Here is an 18,353-nt window from a genome sequence, read left to right on the forward strand (position 1 = left end):
AATTATAATACTATTTGAAAACAAGCTACGCAAAATAACACAAGCAAAATCCATTCAAAACAAAATACACACAAACAGCAGGAAAAATCGGTAGAGAAACACACATTAATTCATATTGAAAATCGCAGCTGAACAATAAGATTGCGTAGTGGAGCATGTGCTATAGCTGTCATTAAGTATATCTTATTGCCACCAACAAAATGAAAACAACAACAACGAAAACAAACCACACATTGTATTATCAAAATTCGGTATTGAAAGTCCTTTTCTTTGAGTCATTATTTAGCTATCATCAAATATATAATGTTGTGGCTCAATCGTCGTCATCTTTTAGCGTTCGATTCCCATCTTGATGTCGCTAGAGTTCTAGCTCACCCAAAAAAAAAAAAGGCAAACAAAAACTATAAATCAAATTGAGTAAATTTTGATACTTGATTAACATAACATTTAATTAGTAGCCGTACTTAAGTATAATCGAAATCGAAATACAAACACACTCAGACACGAGCACATACATTCACATTGAGCATACTTCTTCCCCGCCCCCTATCGATAAGACGCCCCCCTCCACCCCCTGCGTCCGCCCTCTCACAACATTTGATAATAATCGAAAGCGATCAACCACTTGCTAAATTTAACTAATGCACTTCAAAAATGCACATCATCGAATCGAATCGCAAATCAAAAATCGTTTTGAAATTGAACCAAAAACAAAACCAATCGAAATCGAAAACAAAAATCAAATCACCACTTGGCCAACCACTGTTCACGCCCACGTCCACGCCCACGCCCACCACCAACAAAACAATGGCAACTAATCAACTGCTACGGCACCCAAAAAAAATTGAAAAAAAATTGACAAACAGAAATTACCGAAATCGATCAAATTTATCGTGTGCTGAAACAAGCCGGCGAACTCAAATCCGGGCATCTTCCAGCCGGCGACAAATCCATCCAGATGCAGGGCAAAACATTGGACAACGTTGGAGTCTCTGTCGTAGGAGGAGCTGGAGCTCCGTCGGCCAGCAGCAGCATTGCGCTGCCGCTGCAGCCACTGAGCGGCAACGAGCGGCCACCAGCGCCGGAAATTCCCATTGTGAATGTGCCGACACACGACACGACACAGCTGGATCAACTGTCGCATCCACATCAGCAGCAGCATCCACAGCAGCAGCAGCAGCAGCAGCGAAGTCTGGCATCGGTGGCACAGGCGGCAGCGGTGCGAGCGGGCCGCGGGGGTGCGTCCCCCGCCTGTGGCAATGCCCATACTGGGCGTGCAACTGCAACAACAGGAGCTGCAACAGCAACGTGGCGGTCTGCCGGTGCCCACACAAGATATCTCTAGTAGCTCAGGTCCGCAAAAAAAAAAACAAAAAACAAAAAACAAAAGCAACAAAAAAATAATTGCAACAAAGTAGCTTGTTGTTACTTCTATCTCTCTCTCTATATCTATCTCTATCTCTCTCTCTCTCTCTCTCTGTCTCTCCAACTATTTCTATCTGACTCTGCTCATCATTTCATAAATTTTATCTCTTGTTTTACTTTGTTTTCCACTTTTTAGTTGCAGTTCCTTTGACATTTTTATGGTTTGTAGCTTTGGTTTCACATTTCTCGTTAACCTCGCTCTCTTTCCCTCTCTATCTATGGTTCCTTTCTCTCTCTCTCTCTCTCTCTCTGTTTCTCTTGGTTTCGTACACGACATTCATCCTGTGCCGTAGTAGCATTAAATCAATCAATCAATCAATCAAGTCAACATTTTCTACCATTTCGTTTCGTTGAACTTCAAATTCAACTTTAAGTAAATACTTGAGCGCAAAAGTTGAAAGTATGTTAACCACACCCCCCGCACACACACACGCTCACTCACACATACGCAAGCATATATTATACTATACTTAGTCATACTCTCACAGTCAGTCAATCAATGAGTTCAAGTTGGCCCTTCAAGTCCTTTAAATATGCTCCTCTATTTCACCTCTCTCTCTCTGTCTGTCTCGCTCGCTCTCTCTGCTAAATGCTGTTACTGCACTTGTAGCGCATCCCCTTACACACACACACACACTTAGAAACACACACATAGAGACACTTATATTTATAACTAGTATATTTATATTATATATTTAATTGCATAATCTATTTGAAAGTACATTTTCGATTGCCATTGCGCATACGCCCCGTTGCTTCGCCTTGCCATTGTTGCTAACGCTCCTCCGCTTGCGATTTTAGACCAACACACACACCCAGACACAGACACACACATATACAGATATGTAGCCATGCATTTTGCGTAACAAAAATATCACAAATGCTTTTTGCTTAGAGACTGTCAAACTGTAGCATTAGCTTAGTTCATTTTAACTAGCGTTAGCCTTAGCTATTAACTATATTATCTATATATACTACATATAAATATATATTTGGCATTTAGTTGTATTTTGTATATGCTAATCATACATTTTCATTTTCCCACACACTCACACTTAAACACACACACACACTGACACACTGATATCAATATCTAAATTAATAATTAACTTAATTAAAACTTTGTTGTAAGCTCTCCAACTAAAAAGTAATTACATGCTTAAATAGGTCATTTATTAAATATATTACAATATATATATGCATCTATTTGACTTATTGCTTATTTGTGTGAGTGTGAGTGCGAGTGCGAGTGCAAATGTGAGTGTGTGAGTGCGCTGTGAATAACTTTGCTGAGCTTTTTGAGTGCTCAAACCAATTTCTCCTCCTCTCTTTGTGTATCTATTACTGTGACCCAAATAACAATTGAATTGCGCAGCTGTCGACACAACGAATACTCAATACACTTTCCGAAATTTAAACTATATTCTAAGCAGTGTATGCGGCTTAGTCGGTGTCTGCCCTTTGCAAGTGCATCGTGTGGGCCAAGTTACAATATCAAAAGCAACCATGCAAGAATGATTTTCAATTGAAAAGCGACGCAGCGAGCTGGCAACACAATTTGTACACACACCCCAACCCTTTCTCCTTTCTCTTTCCCCTTTCTCCTTTCTCTTTCACTCGCCCTCGCTTACTTTGCTCCCTTGGAGAGCGATCAGATTTAATGGCAATGCCTATTTGCAATCTGTCGCACTCGAGTGCATTTGCTTTTGCCGCAAAGCGCTGTTCGGCCTCCCATGATTAGCGACAACTTCATCACTTGCAACATGCCACATGCCAGCGGCAAGGCAGCCTTGCAACCTTGCAACCTTGCAACCGCCACACTAACTGCAGCATTCCCTCTGTGGCTGCTGCCTGCCAATTAAGCAAAAGTGTGTGTGCTGATTTGCAGCTGATGTTGCAACCTTAGTTGTTATTGTTGCACCACACACATATTGCTGCAGATAATATTTTATGGTTTGCTGGCCAAACTGGCAATTGGCAATTGGATAATTTGCCAATATGTTTATAATTGCCACGCACACACAATTGATCTGAGATTATTGTACGCTGACTTCTCTGGGCTGATTACGTACTCATAATATGAATTTATGGCCTCCCGAAATTAGCAGAAACCCAAAAACACACACACGAAACACACACACATACGTTATTTGATTTATTGATTGTGCAACAATTCGAAATTAACACACAACAAAATGTTTTCTCGTGTCCATCTTTTTTGCCAACTTTTGTTTCGCTTGCCTAAACCAAAAAAAAAATAAATAAATCAAATTTCTAAACCAAACAAAAATAAACACTTCAACAACTTTGATCAACAACAATCAACGAAGATCAACGTTATGCTGCGCCTTATGCGCCGGTCTCAAACATGTCCAGCTCAGCGTACATCAGCAGCGGCTTTGGCATTAACTACTACACAGCCAGCGCACTGCAACAGCAACAGTTACAACTACAACAGCAGCAACAGCAATTGACCGCAGCAACAGTCGGTTATCAACAACAGCAACCGCAGCAGCAGCTGCAATCGTCGCCAGCACATCAGCAACAGCAGCAACAGCAAACCGGCGTGTATCTACAAAATGATTCGGGAATGCGACGTCGATTGTTTGCCGGATTTCGTCCGTTGTCCGGGTTTGGACGGATGCGGCAACAGCGCTCGTCACAGCAGCAACATCGCTCCATATCATTGCCAGAAAGTAATTACGTGACATACAATCTTCATCAACATCAGCAACAACAACAGCAATCAACAACAACAACAGACCAACAACAACTAAAACAACACTACTACTACTTTTATCACCATCACCATCACTATCCACACGAAACAACACCTTCTTCTTCTACTTCTCCTGCTGCTTTCAACCGCACGAAACGTGCAACACGTTCCGTCAACGATTTGTGCGGCAACTATTCGTTTGATTCTGTTGCAGCACCAACAATCTCAACAACATCAACAACAACAACATCTACAACAACAACAACTACTACTACTACTACTACAACAACAATTACAACTTCATCTTCAACAACAACTACAACAACAACAACAACAATGAACCGTTCTTTTTGGAATTGTACTGCATTTTATTCCAATTGGATGTTTTTATAGCTGTTTAGTGTCGCATCTCTTAAATGTTGTGTGTGTGTGTGTGTTTACAGTATGTGTGTACGTGTGTGTGTGTGCTGCGTTGGTGCGTGTGTGTGTGTGTGTGTTAAATGTATAGCTTAAGTGCACCCCCGCTCTCTCCTCTTATTCCCAACCCCTGCGCAATATTACTTTACTTTAATTTGAAGCGAGACAACAAAACTTGGCTTAAACAATACCCCCAACACGCCAATTAGTCTTAACCCAGTTTACACTTCAGGCAAACGGCTCATTTCCGGCTCGGCAGCAACAGCAACAATGCGCCTGCCACATTGGCATAATTTGTATACATGGCCAAGAGAGAGCGCGAGCGAAAGTGCGCGCAAGTTGCAAAGCAACTAAAGAAGCAACTTGCAACGGCTGCTGCCGTGTAAATTGCGCACCATTGTCAGCTTTTGTGCCATGCTAAAGAAGGAACGACAAAAAAAAACGACTGGCAAAACAAGCACCAAATGCTTTCTTCGGAATGCCGAATAAGAAATACGCTTGCAACCGGACTTTGTACTTAATACAGTACACCTTTGCGTATACTTAATATGCAAATTTGAAGGCATTTTGACAAATCTTTGTATGCAAATTATAATAGATCATTTTAGATAAAAAGTTTCGAAAATAAATCTTTAAAAAAAGCATTATAAATAAAAGCAACATTTATCTTAAATATTTCCCATCATTTTTCAAGTTGATCAATTTAAATTGAATTAAATATAAAATGGAAAAGAAGATTAAGCAGTAGAAGGAAGAAAACTCAACAAAATTGTAATTATGAAATAGGACGGTACGATGTTTTTCCGAATGAATAATTGCGATGCAGCTATTTCACATAACTTTAAGCCTCTTAGCTCACATTGAATAAACAGCTTTCTTATAAAATCTTCAACAACTTTTCTAATATTTCGAAACATTTTTGTAGTTGTTTTTTTTTTTCAGAAAATAAATGTCATACTTCCCAATTAAATTTCTAGCAGATTGAAGACCATAGAGATTAAATATTCAAATTCAATTAAATTAAAATATATTTACGAAGATTAAATATAATACACAATGCAAATGAAGACCACAAAGTTATGAAATTTCATAAAATTTAAACTTATAAAATATGAGCTTGGAAATTATCTTAAATGTCAAAAAAGAAATAAAAAAAGAAGCCTTTGTGATTGAATAATTGAATTGCAGCCATATAAGTTAATATTAAATAAATACCTTCATAAATTAAACTATGAAGAAAAAAAATTAGATTAAATTCAATTAAATTGAATAACAATTAAACAAATTTTGTCAGAATTGAAGTAGTATGAAGAAACGAAACTTTTAAAATAGATTTCTTTAATATTGCCCAAAAATTGGCTAGTTGTTTCAATGGAAATATTTAAATAGATTAAATTCAATTAAATAGAATACATATCAAACAAATTTTATCAGAATCAAAGAAGTGTGAAGACAGGAAACTTTAAAAATAAATTTCTTTAATATTGCCCAAAAATATGCTAGTTGTTTCAATAGAAAGCTTAGTTAAAATAAAAAAGCACAGAAAGCAGATTAAATTCATAGAAACTGTGAAATTCAAATGAAATTAAAATCAAACAAATTTAATCAGAATCAAAAAAGTAAGAAGATACGAAACTTTTTCAACTGATTACTAATTATAGCATTAAAATACAATAATTATATTTAAAGCCTTTCCACATATGTAAACAAGTATTGCCTGCTAGAAAAAAAACTTGCAAGACTGCAAAAAGTTTCATTGAGATAGTTGCAAAACTGAAAAGCAAACATGGTTTTTGTGACTCATCGTTGTACTTTCAAACTTTGTCGGCTTTAGCGAGGACATATAATTACAATACCCGCTTCACAAGGGTATAAAAAGCGAGTGCACAATAAAGAATGCGCATACAAATGTTGCACGCTTTCACAGTTGCCACGCAGCACTGTTGCAAGTTGCCTGCTGACTGTACGACGTGAAATTGAAGTTCTGCTCAAGTTCGCAGCAGAGCAGAGCCGAGTTGAGTTCATTTATGCTTAATGTCTGCCGCATTTTTAATGGCATTCTCAATCTTTGCCGGACTTCGCAGTGCCATGTCCAAGTAGATGAGGCTGATGAAGGAACACAGATGAAGCTGAGGCCGAGGCTGAGGGAAGGCTAACAAACTTTTTTGTCTTTGCCTCTCTCTCCCTCTTTCTGATTTGCCACCATTTCACTTCAGTTTGAAGCCGCCTGCAACATAATTATGCTAAAATTTGTTGTGCCACACAATTTCTTTCTTTTTTCTCCTTCTCCGTTTGCTTTTTGGACTGGAACTGCGACTGGGATTTTCCGTTTTTACCATCATCGTTTCTTTTGCAGTTTGTTTTTGTTCTCTTCGCATTTTGTACGTTTGCATGTTTTCCTTTTTTGGCCCATTGAGGCGACTGCTGAGCAGGCCCTGTGCACTTATTTTTTCTCTGTTTTGTCGGATTATTTTCTCTGGTCTATTACGTTTTGCCCCCAGGATAAAGTCGAGTCGAGCCCGAGCTCGAGCTCGAGTTGCTTCTTTTATGCATGAACGCTGAGCGTCTTAATGTTTAATACTTTTTGGTTTGTCTTCGTTTAACTTAATTAGTTTTAATTTGCCTCCGCATGTCCTCCTACCCCTCTCCCTCATCCCGTCATCCCACGCAACTAAGCAGCTCAACTAACTCAGAACTTGAGCATAAATTATCAAATATACATACTTATCAACGTAATATATATATATATATAAATGTGTAGCAACAAATAGCAAGACGGACACTGTAAGGCCTTTTGGCGAACCCCTGATGTTGACCAGAAACATGCCCAAGAGTCCTGAGAGCAGTCAGGACGAGTCCAAAGGCAACAAGCGACGCCTTCGTTTGAATTGAATTGAAAAGAAAAGAACACGAAAATGAAATGAAAGAGGAAAAAACTCTGCCCAACAATGAACAACTGTAACAATTGCTGCTTAGTTGACGACAACAACAACAACAACAATTACAACTTAATTTAATTTGATTATTTTAATGTAGTTACTATATTTAATATTTTATTTTTGTGTTTTTAGTTCTCCCCTCACTCTAAAAATGTAGTCTTAAATGCAGCACAGTAATTATTATAAAATACTCAACTAATCTATCAATATAATATATAATATTATTTAGTTAGTCTCAGTTCTAAATAGTTATGAAAGTGTAGCTTAAATGTTCTGCGCTACATATTAAATGTATTTTAAAGTATTTTAGTACTCGTATTCTCTATTCATTATGCACATCACTCTGTACTTATGTTTCTCTATCAATGTTGTAAATACCACACACACGAAAAACAATTAAAATATATAATAAAAATAATAAAAACGAAAACCAAAATGTGAAATATACATTTGGAGAATATTTCAGATGTCGAGTCAAGAGAATCGCAACACAAAACACAAACTAGCAAAATGTTTTTCCCAACTTTATATTACACACATTTTATGCACGGGGCGATTTAAAATAAACACACACATGAACACCTTTGCTGTCTCATTTAATGGAAACGTGTGTTGAATGTTGCTCTGTTGCCAAATACTTTTACTCTAACTCGAACATCACAACTACAACTAAATGTTAAATTTTGATTTTTAAAAAAATCTACTTTCTGTTCTTTAGCTAAAAAATAAAATGAAAACTAGTTCTAGAAATTTGTTTTCCGTTTTCAGTTTCAATTTTTGAATTTTGTTTCCTAGAGCTGTAGCTAAATTACATCTACTTTAGATACATTATATACTCAAATCTCCAAACTGAACAAAACGAAATTAAATTGCAAATTTTTTTCATACATTTTATTGCTTTTTTTGACGTAAAAATCGAAAACAAAATAAACCAAAAACTCATGTTGCGTGTGTCTGTGTCGCGTTATTGTCCAACACACACAACACTGTCCTATCGAAACAATAATGACAACAACAACAACAACAACAACAACAACAGCACCGCACTCACCGCGCCGTCAAAAGTTGAACTTACGCATGAAATCGTTGAGCTTGGACTCACCCGAATCCTCGGAGCTTCACGGTCAGTTTAGGCGTCGCCAGCATCTGCCGGCGAACGCCGCCTCGACATCCAGCGGCTACTACCATGGCGGCTCTGGAGGCCATCTGGAGCACAGTACTCCGCCATCGAACAACAGCCGGCTGCACTGTAAGTAGCAATCCAGTTCCCGCTCACCCTCTCCGCCTCCCGTTTAACACACCGACTGGAGTTGCACCTCAAATGAAAATCAAATGAAAATCGAAGTGAAAAAATCTAACTCGAAATGCAAATGAAGTAAAAACCTTTACTAAACTGGGCGCCATATCTCTCACTTCTACTATCGAACTTTCTCTTCAAACTGATTCTAACACTTGACTCTCGCAAGCTTAAAAACAAAGTCAATGAAATAAAAAGAAAAGAAAAAACAAAGTATCATTCATCTTTGCGTAACAATTGCTTAAATAGTTAAACATTTTTGACAAGTAGTTACATTTTTGTTAAGTATCTTTTAGTATGTTTCGTTTTAAAGTAGCTTTTAGCTTTAAAGTAGAATCAAATTGAATTTGAAATTTTGAACTTGAATTTGAATTTGAATTTGAAGCAGATTTATAAATAAACGTTGAAAGTTTCACATTGCTCACATTACAGACAGTCAGTCATAAAAACTCATTTTCCAAGTAGTTGCGCAGAATATTTTCAACTTAAGGCTTCATTTGAATTTCAGCCAACGTCACGAACAAAAAAGTATTTCTCAAGCACCAAAGCAAAAAAAACAAAAAACAAAAAAACAACTATCAATATCGCCTTTTTACTTTTCCTGCTATTTTCTGTAAATGTATCTTTAACTTCTAACTGTATCTTTAACTGTAACTATATCCTCTATTTGTATCTTTGTAATTTTCTATCATATTATTCGTGCATTCAATTAACTGACAACAACCACACATTGAGAGTGTGTGTGCGTGTGTTGTGCATGTCCTTAATGCCATCACAGTTGGCCATTAACGCTGCCCTTTTCTCTCTATCTCTTTTTCTATGTCTCGCATCCATATCCATTACAGCGCCATCGAGCCCCTCGCATCCGGGACGCAAGCTCCTCTATGCCACACGTGGCATGCGGGGCGGCAGCGTCGATTTGCCCGACGAAATGGAGAAGTCACAGTCTTCGGCCAGCACATCGCCTTGCCTATCACCAGTAAGACATGCCCAGGTATTCCCCCCGTATTTTATGCTTTCCCAATCTCCTCGTTTTGTTTTCTTTGATTTCTCTCTCTCTCGCTCACTGTGCGTTTCTCACATTGTTATTGGTTTGCAATTTGTTTTGGTTTTGCTATCATGTTTATGCCTGAGTTATAATGTGCTTCCAATTTCAAGAAATCGCATCGTCTGCTGCCCACCAATCTGTATGTCATACTCTACAACTTCAAGGCTAGACACGCCGACGAGTTGGACCTCAAGGCTGGCTATAAGGTGAGCTATACTTTGGCTATAAACATACATTCAAGAAAGTTTTCCATTTAAACAATTAAGCTTAGTATGGTTTTCTAAGGAAATTAAATGGAAATCCAATGGTGAATAATATAGTTAAATTTTAAGTTAATAAAGTGCTTTAAATTAATTTAAATTTAAAGATAAATTTAAAGACAAGTAGTATATCAATATGATTAGAAAAAATGATATTAAATAAAATAAATAATATTTGTAAATATAAATAAATCAAACTTTGACATTTCAAATAGTTAAAATCGCTGTTAAAAAGCTTAGGAGCAGACTGTAGTGTAGCTTATTAAATATAATGTCAATCCATGCGAAAGGTAAATAAATAACTTTATGAATTGTATGAACACAAACTAACATAAATATAAATTTTTTGTACAAAGTATTTCACAATACAAAAAAAAAAACGAAAGATAAAAAGACTTCAAAGCTGCTGCAGCCATTGTTAAATTGCAGCAGCAACATTTCAAGGCAATGTTATAAATGGCGAGATATTAGTCAAAGGCGGAGCAAACACAGCTTTTAATATACCCTTTGTTGACTGTGTGCACAGAGTATTAATATGCTGCGCACATATTTTTGCATTGCAGTAAATAAATAAATAAATAAAACGCTTTGTTTAATCCGCTAAACTCGACGTTTACCGCGCGCATACAAACGAACGAACGAAAAAAATAAACAACAAAAACAAACGGGGGAGATGAAGCTGAACAAAGGCAGCCAGGAAAATGGTCTGGATGAAAATCAGGCGCAGGGAAAACGAGAAGGAATGAGAAAGAGTAGTGGGAGCATATGTAGAGAGAGGATATACACAGTGTGTTTATATAACAATATATTCAATATGAGCAAAAACAATCCTAGAAATAACTGGTTCATTTATAATGTACACAGCGCATTTTTATTATGTGCCCAGAACAAAGCGAAGCAAATCGCTAGACGATGGGTAAAGAGAGAAATAGAAATGGGTGTAGAAAGTAGGTGAAATAAAAAGAAAAATACAATAATAGTTGGGGCGGATTGTGTACACATTGTGATTGCCAATGCCATGCCGATTGCTATTGCGATTGTGGATTGCGGATTCCAATTGCGAATTGCAAACGGCGAACTGCGATTTGCGATTGCGTATACGCCCCCTTGGCCCCCGCCGCTGGCTGGGCAAATTGTTGCAAATGATTTACATATGCATTAGCTGCGGCTTGTTTGTCCTTGCTTTCGGATAAGAAGCTTGCCTAATGGCGCCTGCTTTAATCCCTCCACCCCCACTCTCACCCTCTTTCACTTTTCATCGCAGGTGACAGTCATCGATACCTCGGATCCGGATTGGTGGAAGGGCAAAGTGCTGGGACGCGTTGGCTTCTTTCCATCCAAGTACTGTGTGCGTCTCAATGCCAACGAGAAGCCGCTGCAGGTGACACACAATCTGCAGGTGTCCGATGGCGAACGTGGCGAGAACATGACACTGCTGCGAGATCAGATTGTCATTCAGGTGAGTGCAAATCATCCGGGCTGCTAGCAAATCAACCCCACTTTCAATTCAATTACGCATTCCTCCCCCTCTCGCCACGCACAATCAAGACTGGCGATGAGGTGAACGGCATGGTGATGGTGCGCTCGGCGGACAACCGGCAAGGCTACTGTCCCATCAAGTATCTGCAGGAGGTGTGACAGCCAGAAGAGGAAGAGCCGCCTGCTAAGTCATCAATGCAAACGTCGCGTGCCGATGCAAGCGACAAGACCAAGCGTAGAATTAGAATCGTAGTTTCCGACAACAACTTAGCACAAGCCTCCCCCTCAGCACCGCCACCGCCACCGCCGTCAACAGCAACAGCAACAACAGCCAGCACACATCACACACATTTACACCATTCGCCGAGCCACGAAACGAAACGCCTGAACATCGAGTATAACGATGCCGATGGCGGACTCATTTGGGACAAGGACAAAGATGTGCTCATACTTTCGGGACGCAATAAGAACGACAAGAACTGGGAGAACTGGGAGCGCATACGCGAACAGAAGCTGGAGAAGATGAAGAACATCTGCTTCGAAAGCTATCGCCAGTCGAAACGCGACAAGCTGCTCCTCTCGAAACCGCGACCCAAGCAACTCGACTCCACCTGGTACACGGATAACATTTACTCGAATCGCTCCGACGATCTCGATGAGGATTATGTGCCCGATTGCCTCAAGTACGGCAGCTACAGCAATCGCATTCTACGCGACATTCACGAACAGGACGAAAAGTATGCCGACGATGCGTTGCCGATGCGCGAACGTCGAGGCGAGGGCGAAGGCTCGCCGGGCTATGGACTGCAGCGCTCGAAGAGCTGCAAGGAGTTTCAGTATCCCAAGTCGCAGAGCTGCTGCTTCGAGGGCAACGTGTTTGAGGCGGGCGGCAGTGGAGGAACGGGAGCGGGCGCAGGGACAACCACCGCCACCACATCCATACTGAAGAATCGAGCTGGTGTGCCGAAGTCTTACTCGTTCAGCGCCTCCACCAAGACGATGCCCTTCGACATTATCGACTACGAGCTGCCGCCTGCCTCGAATACGCGGAGAGAGAAACGCGAGGCCTACAGACGCAGCATGAACATGCTGTATAGCAATAGTTTGGATGAACGCACTCTAGCTCACAGCTGCTGTGCACGGGATCAGTGCACGAGTGCCAAGTGCCTGCTGGACGACATCTATGCGGGGGGAACGCGACGGGGTGGCTATGGCGGTGCCGCTGCCAGCGGTGGCAGCAACAGGAATCTGAATTTGAATATGAATATGAATCTGAATCGCAATCTGCCGCTGCGTTCGCCTGCGGATTGGCTGTTCGATGAGCGCAGCGCAGATCGGGCCGATCATCGTGGACGTGGCGGCGTTGCCCATGGCCACGGCCACGGCCAGCTGCCGCCCACGGTGATCTGCTGCTGTGCGACGGATGACTATTGCTGCCATCGCCAGCCACAGCACCGGGCCACAGCAACCGCAGCCCGGCCAAGTCGTGCTGCTCAGCATTGTCCTGGCCATCACCCTGCTGCCGAGGAGGAGGAGCACATGCATTGCCGCTACGACACCGATCTGGAGCAGTTCATACGCGCCGAACGGGATCGTCTGCTGCTGCAGGACAAGTTCCTCGACGAGGACGAACGCTATTTGGCCCAGGGACACAGCTATGCGCCAAGTCACGGCTATGCACAGCGTCCGACGCGTAGTAAATCGTTGCTGGAGGTGCAGCCACCGAATCTGTTTGACGATGACAGCTGCTCGGATACGACGGAAATTGATTTGGAGGATTTTAACATTGATCTGGAGAAGTACTGGGAACAGCTGGATAAACCGCCCAGTCCCATCAACATGGACATGCGTCGCAACATGCACAGCAGCTTGAAAGTGAAGAACGTCAATGTGCGTTGCTATAACAATGGCCAGCCGATCGATATGCATGATCGCGAGCACGAGCGACTGATGATCAAGAAATCGCTGCTCGAAGGCATGCCATCGCCGCCGCAGCACGATTCAAATGGCGGGGCTTTTTTTGAGAATGCCGCTGGTCCGCTGCACCATCCACACCATCAACACCAGCATCTCCAACATCAACAGCAACATCAGCACCAGCAGCAGCAGCTTCAACAACTTCAACAGCATCCGCATCAGCATGCCCATCATCATCCACACCAACGACATCATGCGCCTTCAGCATACTCCCATGGCTATGGGCATAAGGTGTATCCGAGTGCAGATACTCTGCCTTCGTATCAGTACAACAACTTTTATCCGGAGCACACGACGCTGGGCAGCGTGCTCACCCAGCAGCCAACGGCGGGCATTCATCACGCCTCCGCCGGCGGACATTCGGCATTGAGTTTGATCAACAACATCTTCTCCATCTACAAGCCGAACAAATACTCGCCGGAGAACTGTCAGCTCAACTACGAGAGCAAACCGGAGCCGTGTAAGAAGATGAATGTGCCAAGCACGCGGCGACCTCTCGGCGCCGTCTCCAGTAACACGAGCCATGGCCATGAGCAGTATCTGCACTCGTCGATGAAGCGGCCGCTGTTGGTGAGCGCCGATCAGCCGCACTTTAAGATCATACCGGAGAAGACGGGACTGAAGATATCGCCGCTGTTGGCCTATGATGAGTATGGAGGCGGTGACAAGTCACATCACAGACTGAGCAGCACCGCAAGACCTTTGATGCTTCCGCACTGATGGTGCTGGACCTTTCCGTGGTATGGTAATGGTAATTATTGTTAGTTATGCCCACAGCGACTGCCGAATGAACTCTCTCCAGCTAACAAAACAGCAAACAACAAAAAGCTAAAACAAGTAGTAGAACAACATGAACAACAATCCAAAAGACTCGCTCGTTTAGCAGCAATTAAATATTATATGAGAAACAACAAACAACCAAACAACCAAAAAAAACAAAAAAAAAAACAACAAAAACGCACAACTTGGCCCAGTGGCTCAAACAAAATGTTGTAGTGGCATCGACACCCAGATTCCCAACTCCTTATCCGCTCCTTTTCTTCTTCCATTTCCAAAAACTCCTTTCGTCGTCGCCGTCGTCGTCGTCGTCGTCGGAAATGCTTTTGGTTTATGTTTGAAGCATCATTTCATCGTTTTGTCTGACACAATTCCACAAAAGCCACCACCACCACCAACAACAACGACAACAACAACAAGAACAACAATAACTTGAACAACAACAAACACCATCACCAACAACAACAACAACTGCGCCATACCATTGGAAAATATTAAGTATACAACATGGGAGACACGTCTTAGAGAATATTAGCAGAATATTTAGGAATACGAAGAAGAAGTAGAGATGCATGATGAAAGCAAAGTAAAGAAAGAGCATATCCAGCTCGGCTTAAACATACTCACACACACACATACACACAAACACACACACACACACACACACACAAGAACACACATTCAGAACAAATGTGCTTTTAATCCGCTTGAAAAATCGCCGCATATAGTTGATATATAGTTCAGATATACTTACAATATATATATATATATATACAAATATATATGTACCACTAATTTTTCGAGCAACTTTTAAGCAATCAGGAGGAGCGTACTTAATATACATATACTATATATAGATGTATAGACGTATATTATAGAGAGATGAACTACAACTATATGGTAGTTATGTAAGTCATTCCATATCCGTGTTTCACGTTTGTATTTAGGACTACAACAACATTAAGAACAACAACAGAACAAGAACAAGAACAAAGGAAAACCGTACCGTATCGAAGTGAACGCATTGTATACCCTGTAATCTTGAAACCTGTAGCAGCTAAGCGAATTTTTATTAACACTAAACGAAACTAACAAAACTATTGTCGATAACGATTACGATAACGATAATACGAACTATAGCGATTTATCGTTCGGAAGTTTTGAACAAAATGGTTAATGATTTGAGACAAACATCGTTTTTATTGCCACGAAATTTTTTCTATTTTTTATACCAAAAACCAAAAAAAAAAACATACATATATAGTATATTAAAATACTAAAACTAACAAAAAGTACATTTCGATATGGAACGTTTATAAGGCTTAAAACTCTATATATGTTGCGGCTTCTAGGAGAACAAACAACCAAACCAAACCAAACTAGATTTGTATGTATATAAGATGAGATGAATACTATGAATACTTTTGAATACTCGTGTTATGATTGTACTTTTATGATGTATGCGTATCCACTGGCCTTATTTATTCAAACCAAAGCAACGGAACAAAACTAAATGCAACACAAACAAATGAGCTGAACACAAACACACACTTTGACACACACATACACAAATACACATACACACACATGCACTTAATATGTGAATTTATTTGCGTTGAACTTTTGAGCGCACTTGAGAATTAATTTTAAGGCTTTGCGTTGATTTTGTTGATTGTTTTTTGGCGTCCAATTTTACAAGAGTACATAAGTATTATAAACTAGCGTGAGTAGCGAGTAAGTGTCTGACGAGTAATGAATAACGAGTAGCGAATAACAAGCGAGAAGCAAGGAACATTAGAAAGTAAACAAATGCATCGTAATCGTATTTGTATTTGTATTTGTAGTAAATAAGACAAAAAGCGAAGCAAACCAAACAGTTTTAGCACGTAAACGTGCAATCAATTTTGAATTTGAATTTATTTTTAATGACTTTTGAAGAAAAACAAACAAAAAAACAAATATATAAAAACCAAAAAAAAGAAAAAAAAACAGAATATAGAAACATTTTATTAGATAACGTTTTCTATCCACATTGTTGTTGAACTACTTATACACAAGAAAACACAAACACACAGACAGACAGACAGACAAAAAGACAGTCAGAGACAGGTGCAGATTGTGCGACGTGTATTATTAATCTAAGTGTACCCCTATGGCCTATTAGTCAATAAGTAATCCAATTTTCTACATAGACTACAGCAACTACAACAAGAACAGACACAAGAAATTTATGCACCAAAAATCAATGAAACAAACAAACAAAGAACACATCGAGCACTCATTTAACGATAAAAAAAAGTATATACATATATAGATGATATTTAGACTATATACATAACATATAATATATGATTTAGTTGTGTAAGCGAGGATGTAAGTCGAGTGTAAAGTGCAGTGACGACGATGCAAAATGAACATGAACATGAACATGAAAACGCCCAAATCTTATGAGTATGTAAGTAATAGAGAAATACTGAAAAAAAAATACAAAAGTAAATTCAAATCTGCAAAACCCAAAAAATAGAACAACAACAACAACAAACCAGAACGTTCGCTCCGTCATTGGAGAAACGGGAAATGCTGAAATTGGCAATTAAGTAAATTTAGAGATAATTGAGAATAAATAAACTTACTACTTAGCTGGTAAATTTTGTAGCAGCCTCGTCCGATTCCTTCTGGAGAATTAAAAACAACAAGGATTTCATTTTCATGCTGAATGGCGAGACGAGGCTGTCTATACACATATTTAATGCATCATTTTGTTTAGAGTGTAATATTGTTATAGTTACGATTACGATTACGATTGAGATGGATTGAGAATCACATAATATTGTACTTGTATGTTATTGCTTACCTTATATTGCATATATATACATAGAGAAATCGGTATTCGGTGTAGGAACGCGACGAAGAAGAAACCTTAAAGGCAGAACATAGAACGATTGTAGCAAATTTACATCTAAATTACGATAAAGAAAACAAGATACACATAACGCATACGCATTCAGCATATGGCATATAGAACATACATATATAGTTAAGAGATCCCGGCAAAAAATAAAAAGAAAAAACAAAGATATCAATGCAACTTACATATATCAAAGACAAATACAACTAAAACACGTAAAAACGAACAACAAACAGTAAATCCGCAAAACAAAAAATTTAAAGGCAGCAACTAGAGCAACAAATAAAGCGTAAATCAATTTCAAACAAGTAAAAGCGAAAGGAATGACAACAATACTTAACTCATTTAGCACTTCATGCAAATTTAAATGTGAAATTTTGTCCTTATCCTGTCGATTAACCTTCCCCCATCATGCTCCTTTCCCAGGCTAACCTCTGACCAAACTCTTCATTTAACTGAAAAATAAAACAAAAATGATGTTGAAATTCGATGTAAAAAAATATCAACTGACTTTTCATTTATGGCAAACGGGATTTCTTTATAAGTATGTATGATTTTAAAATTCATTTACAGTTAACAAATCAGCGTAAGTATAGTATTTAAATTGTGTCAAGAGTCGGATTCAGCGGAAATATTTTAATGCGCACAAAAGTAGGCTACAGTTTTTACCAACAAAACGGCAGCCGCTCAAAAGTATGCAACGCTTTTTATACATGAAACTGCAGCCGCAAAGTATGTGAGGGAATATTAAGTATACGAAGCTGAATCTGGAACTGCATAAAATAAACCATTCTGCGATTGTATTCAGTAATCCAAATGACCTTCTGACTTCATCCATTGATTACCTTGATTGCCAATTATTCAGTCCTTGTTTAAGGCTTGCAAATTCCAATTAAATAAACTTGTACAGGTTTTGTTTTTATTAAGATTTAAATTTATATCACATTAAATTTTACATTAACAAAGATACAAAAAATATACGACTTGTCGTTGTTGTTGTTGTTGTTATTGATGCTTGTCGTGTGTTTTTTTCTTTTACATTCAGTATATATTAAAAGTATAGTATGATTACGATTACGAGTAGTTTCTGCGTTGCAAGCAATCGTT

The 18,353-nt window shown here is 39.4% G+C and overlaps 3 protein-coding genes across 3 annotated transcripts in view; all 3 read left to right on the forward strand.

Annotated features, from left to right (window-relative positions):
• Positions 1-11,775, forward strand: part of LOC132788718 (uncharacterized) — a 64,826-nt gene extending 53,051 nt beyond the window's left edge. Inside the window, 7 exon segments of the mRNA XM_060796247.1 lie at positions 939-1,234; positions 1,236-1,353; positions 8,540-8,749; positions 9,643-9,776; positions 9,956-10,051; positions 11,370-11,564; positions 11,654-11,775. Of these exon segments, the coding sequence (XP_060652230.1) occupies positions 939-1,234; positions 1,236-1,353; positions 8,540-8,749; positions 9,643-9,776; positions 9,956-10,051; positions 11,370-11,564; positions 11,654-11,743 (1,139 nt within the window). The 3' untranslated portion in view covers positions 11,744-11,775.
• LOC132788722 (electron transfer flavoprotein-ubiquinone oxidoreductase, mitochondrial) overlaps positions 7,323-18,353 on the forward strand; it is a 118,537-nt gene continuing 107,506 nt past the window's right edge. Inside the window, exon 1 of the mRNA XM_060796274.1 lies at positions 7,323-7,333. The gene's annotated coding sequence lies outside the window, so the exon portion shown is untranslated. The remainder of the gene's footprint in view (positions 7,334-18,353) is intronic.
• LOC132788142 (uncharacterized) lies at positions 11,780-13,368 on the forward strand. Its single transcript, XM_060795472.1, is given in 2 exon segments — positions 11,780-13,327; positions 13,330-13,368. Coding segments are annotated over 2 exon segments (1,587 nt in total).

This window comes from Drosophila nasuta, chromosome 3, assembly GCF_023558535.2.
Source record: "Drosophila nasuta strain 15112-1781.00 chromosome 3, ASM2355853v1, whole genome shotgun sequence".
NCBI lineage: Eukaryota > Metazoa > Arthropoda > Insecta > Diptera > Drosophilidae > Drosophila > Drosophila nasuta.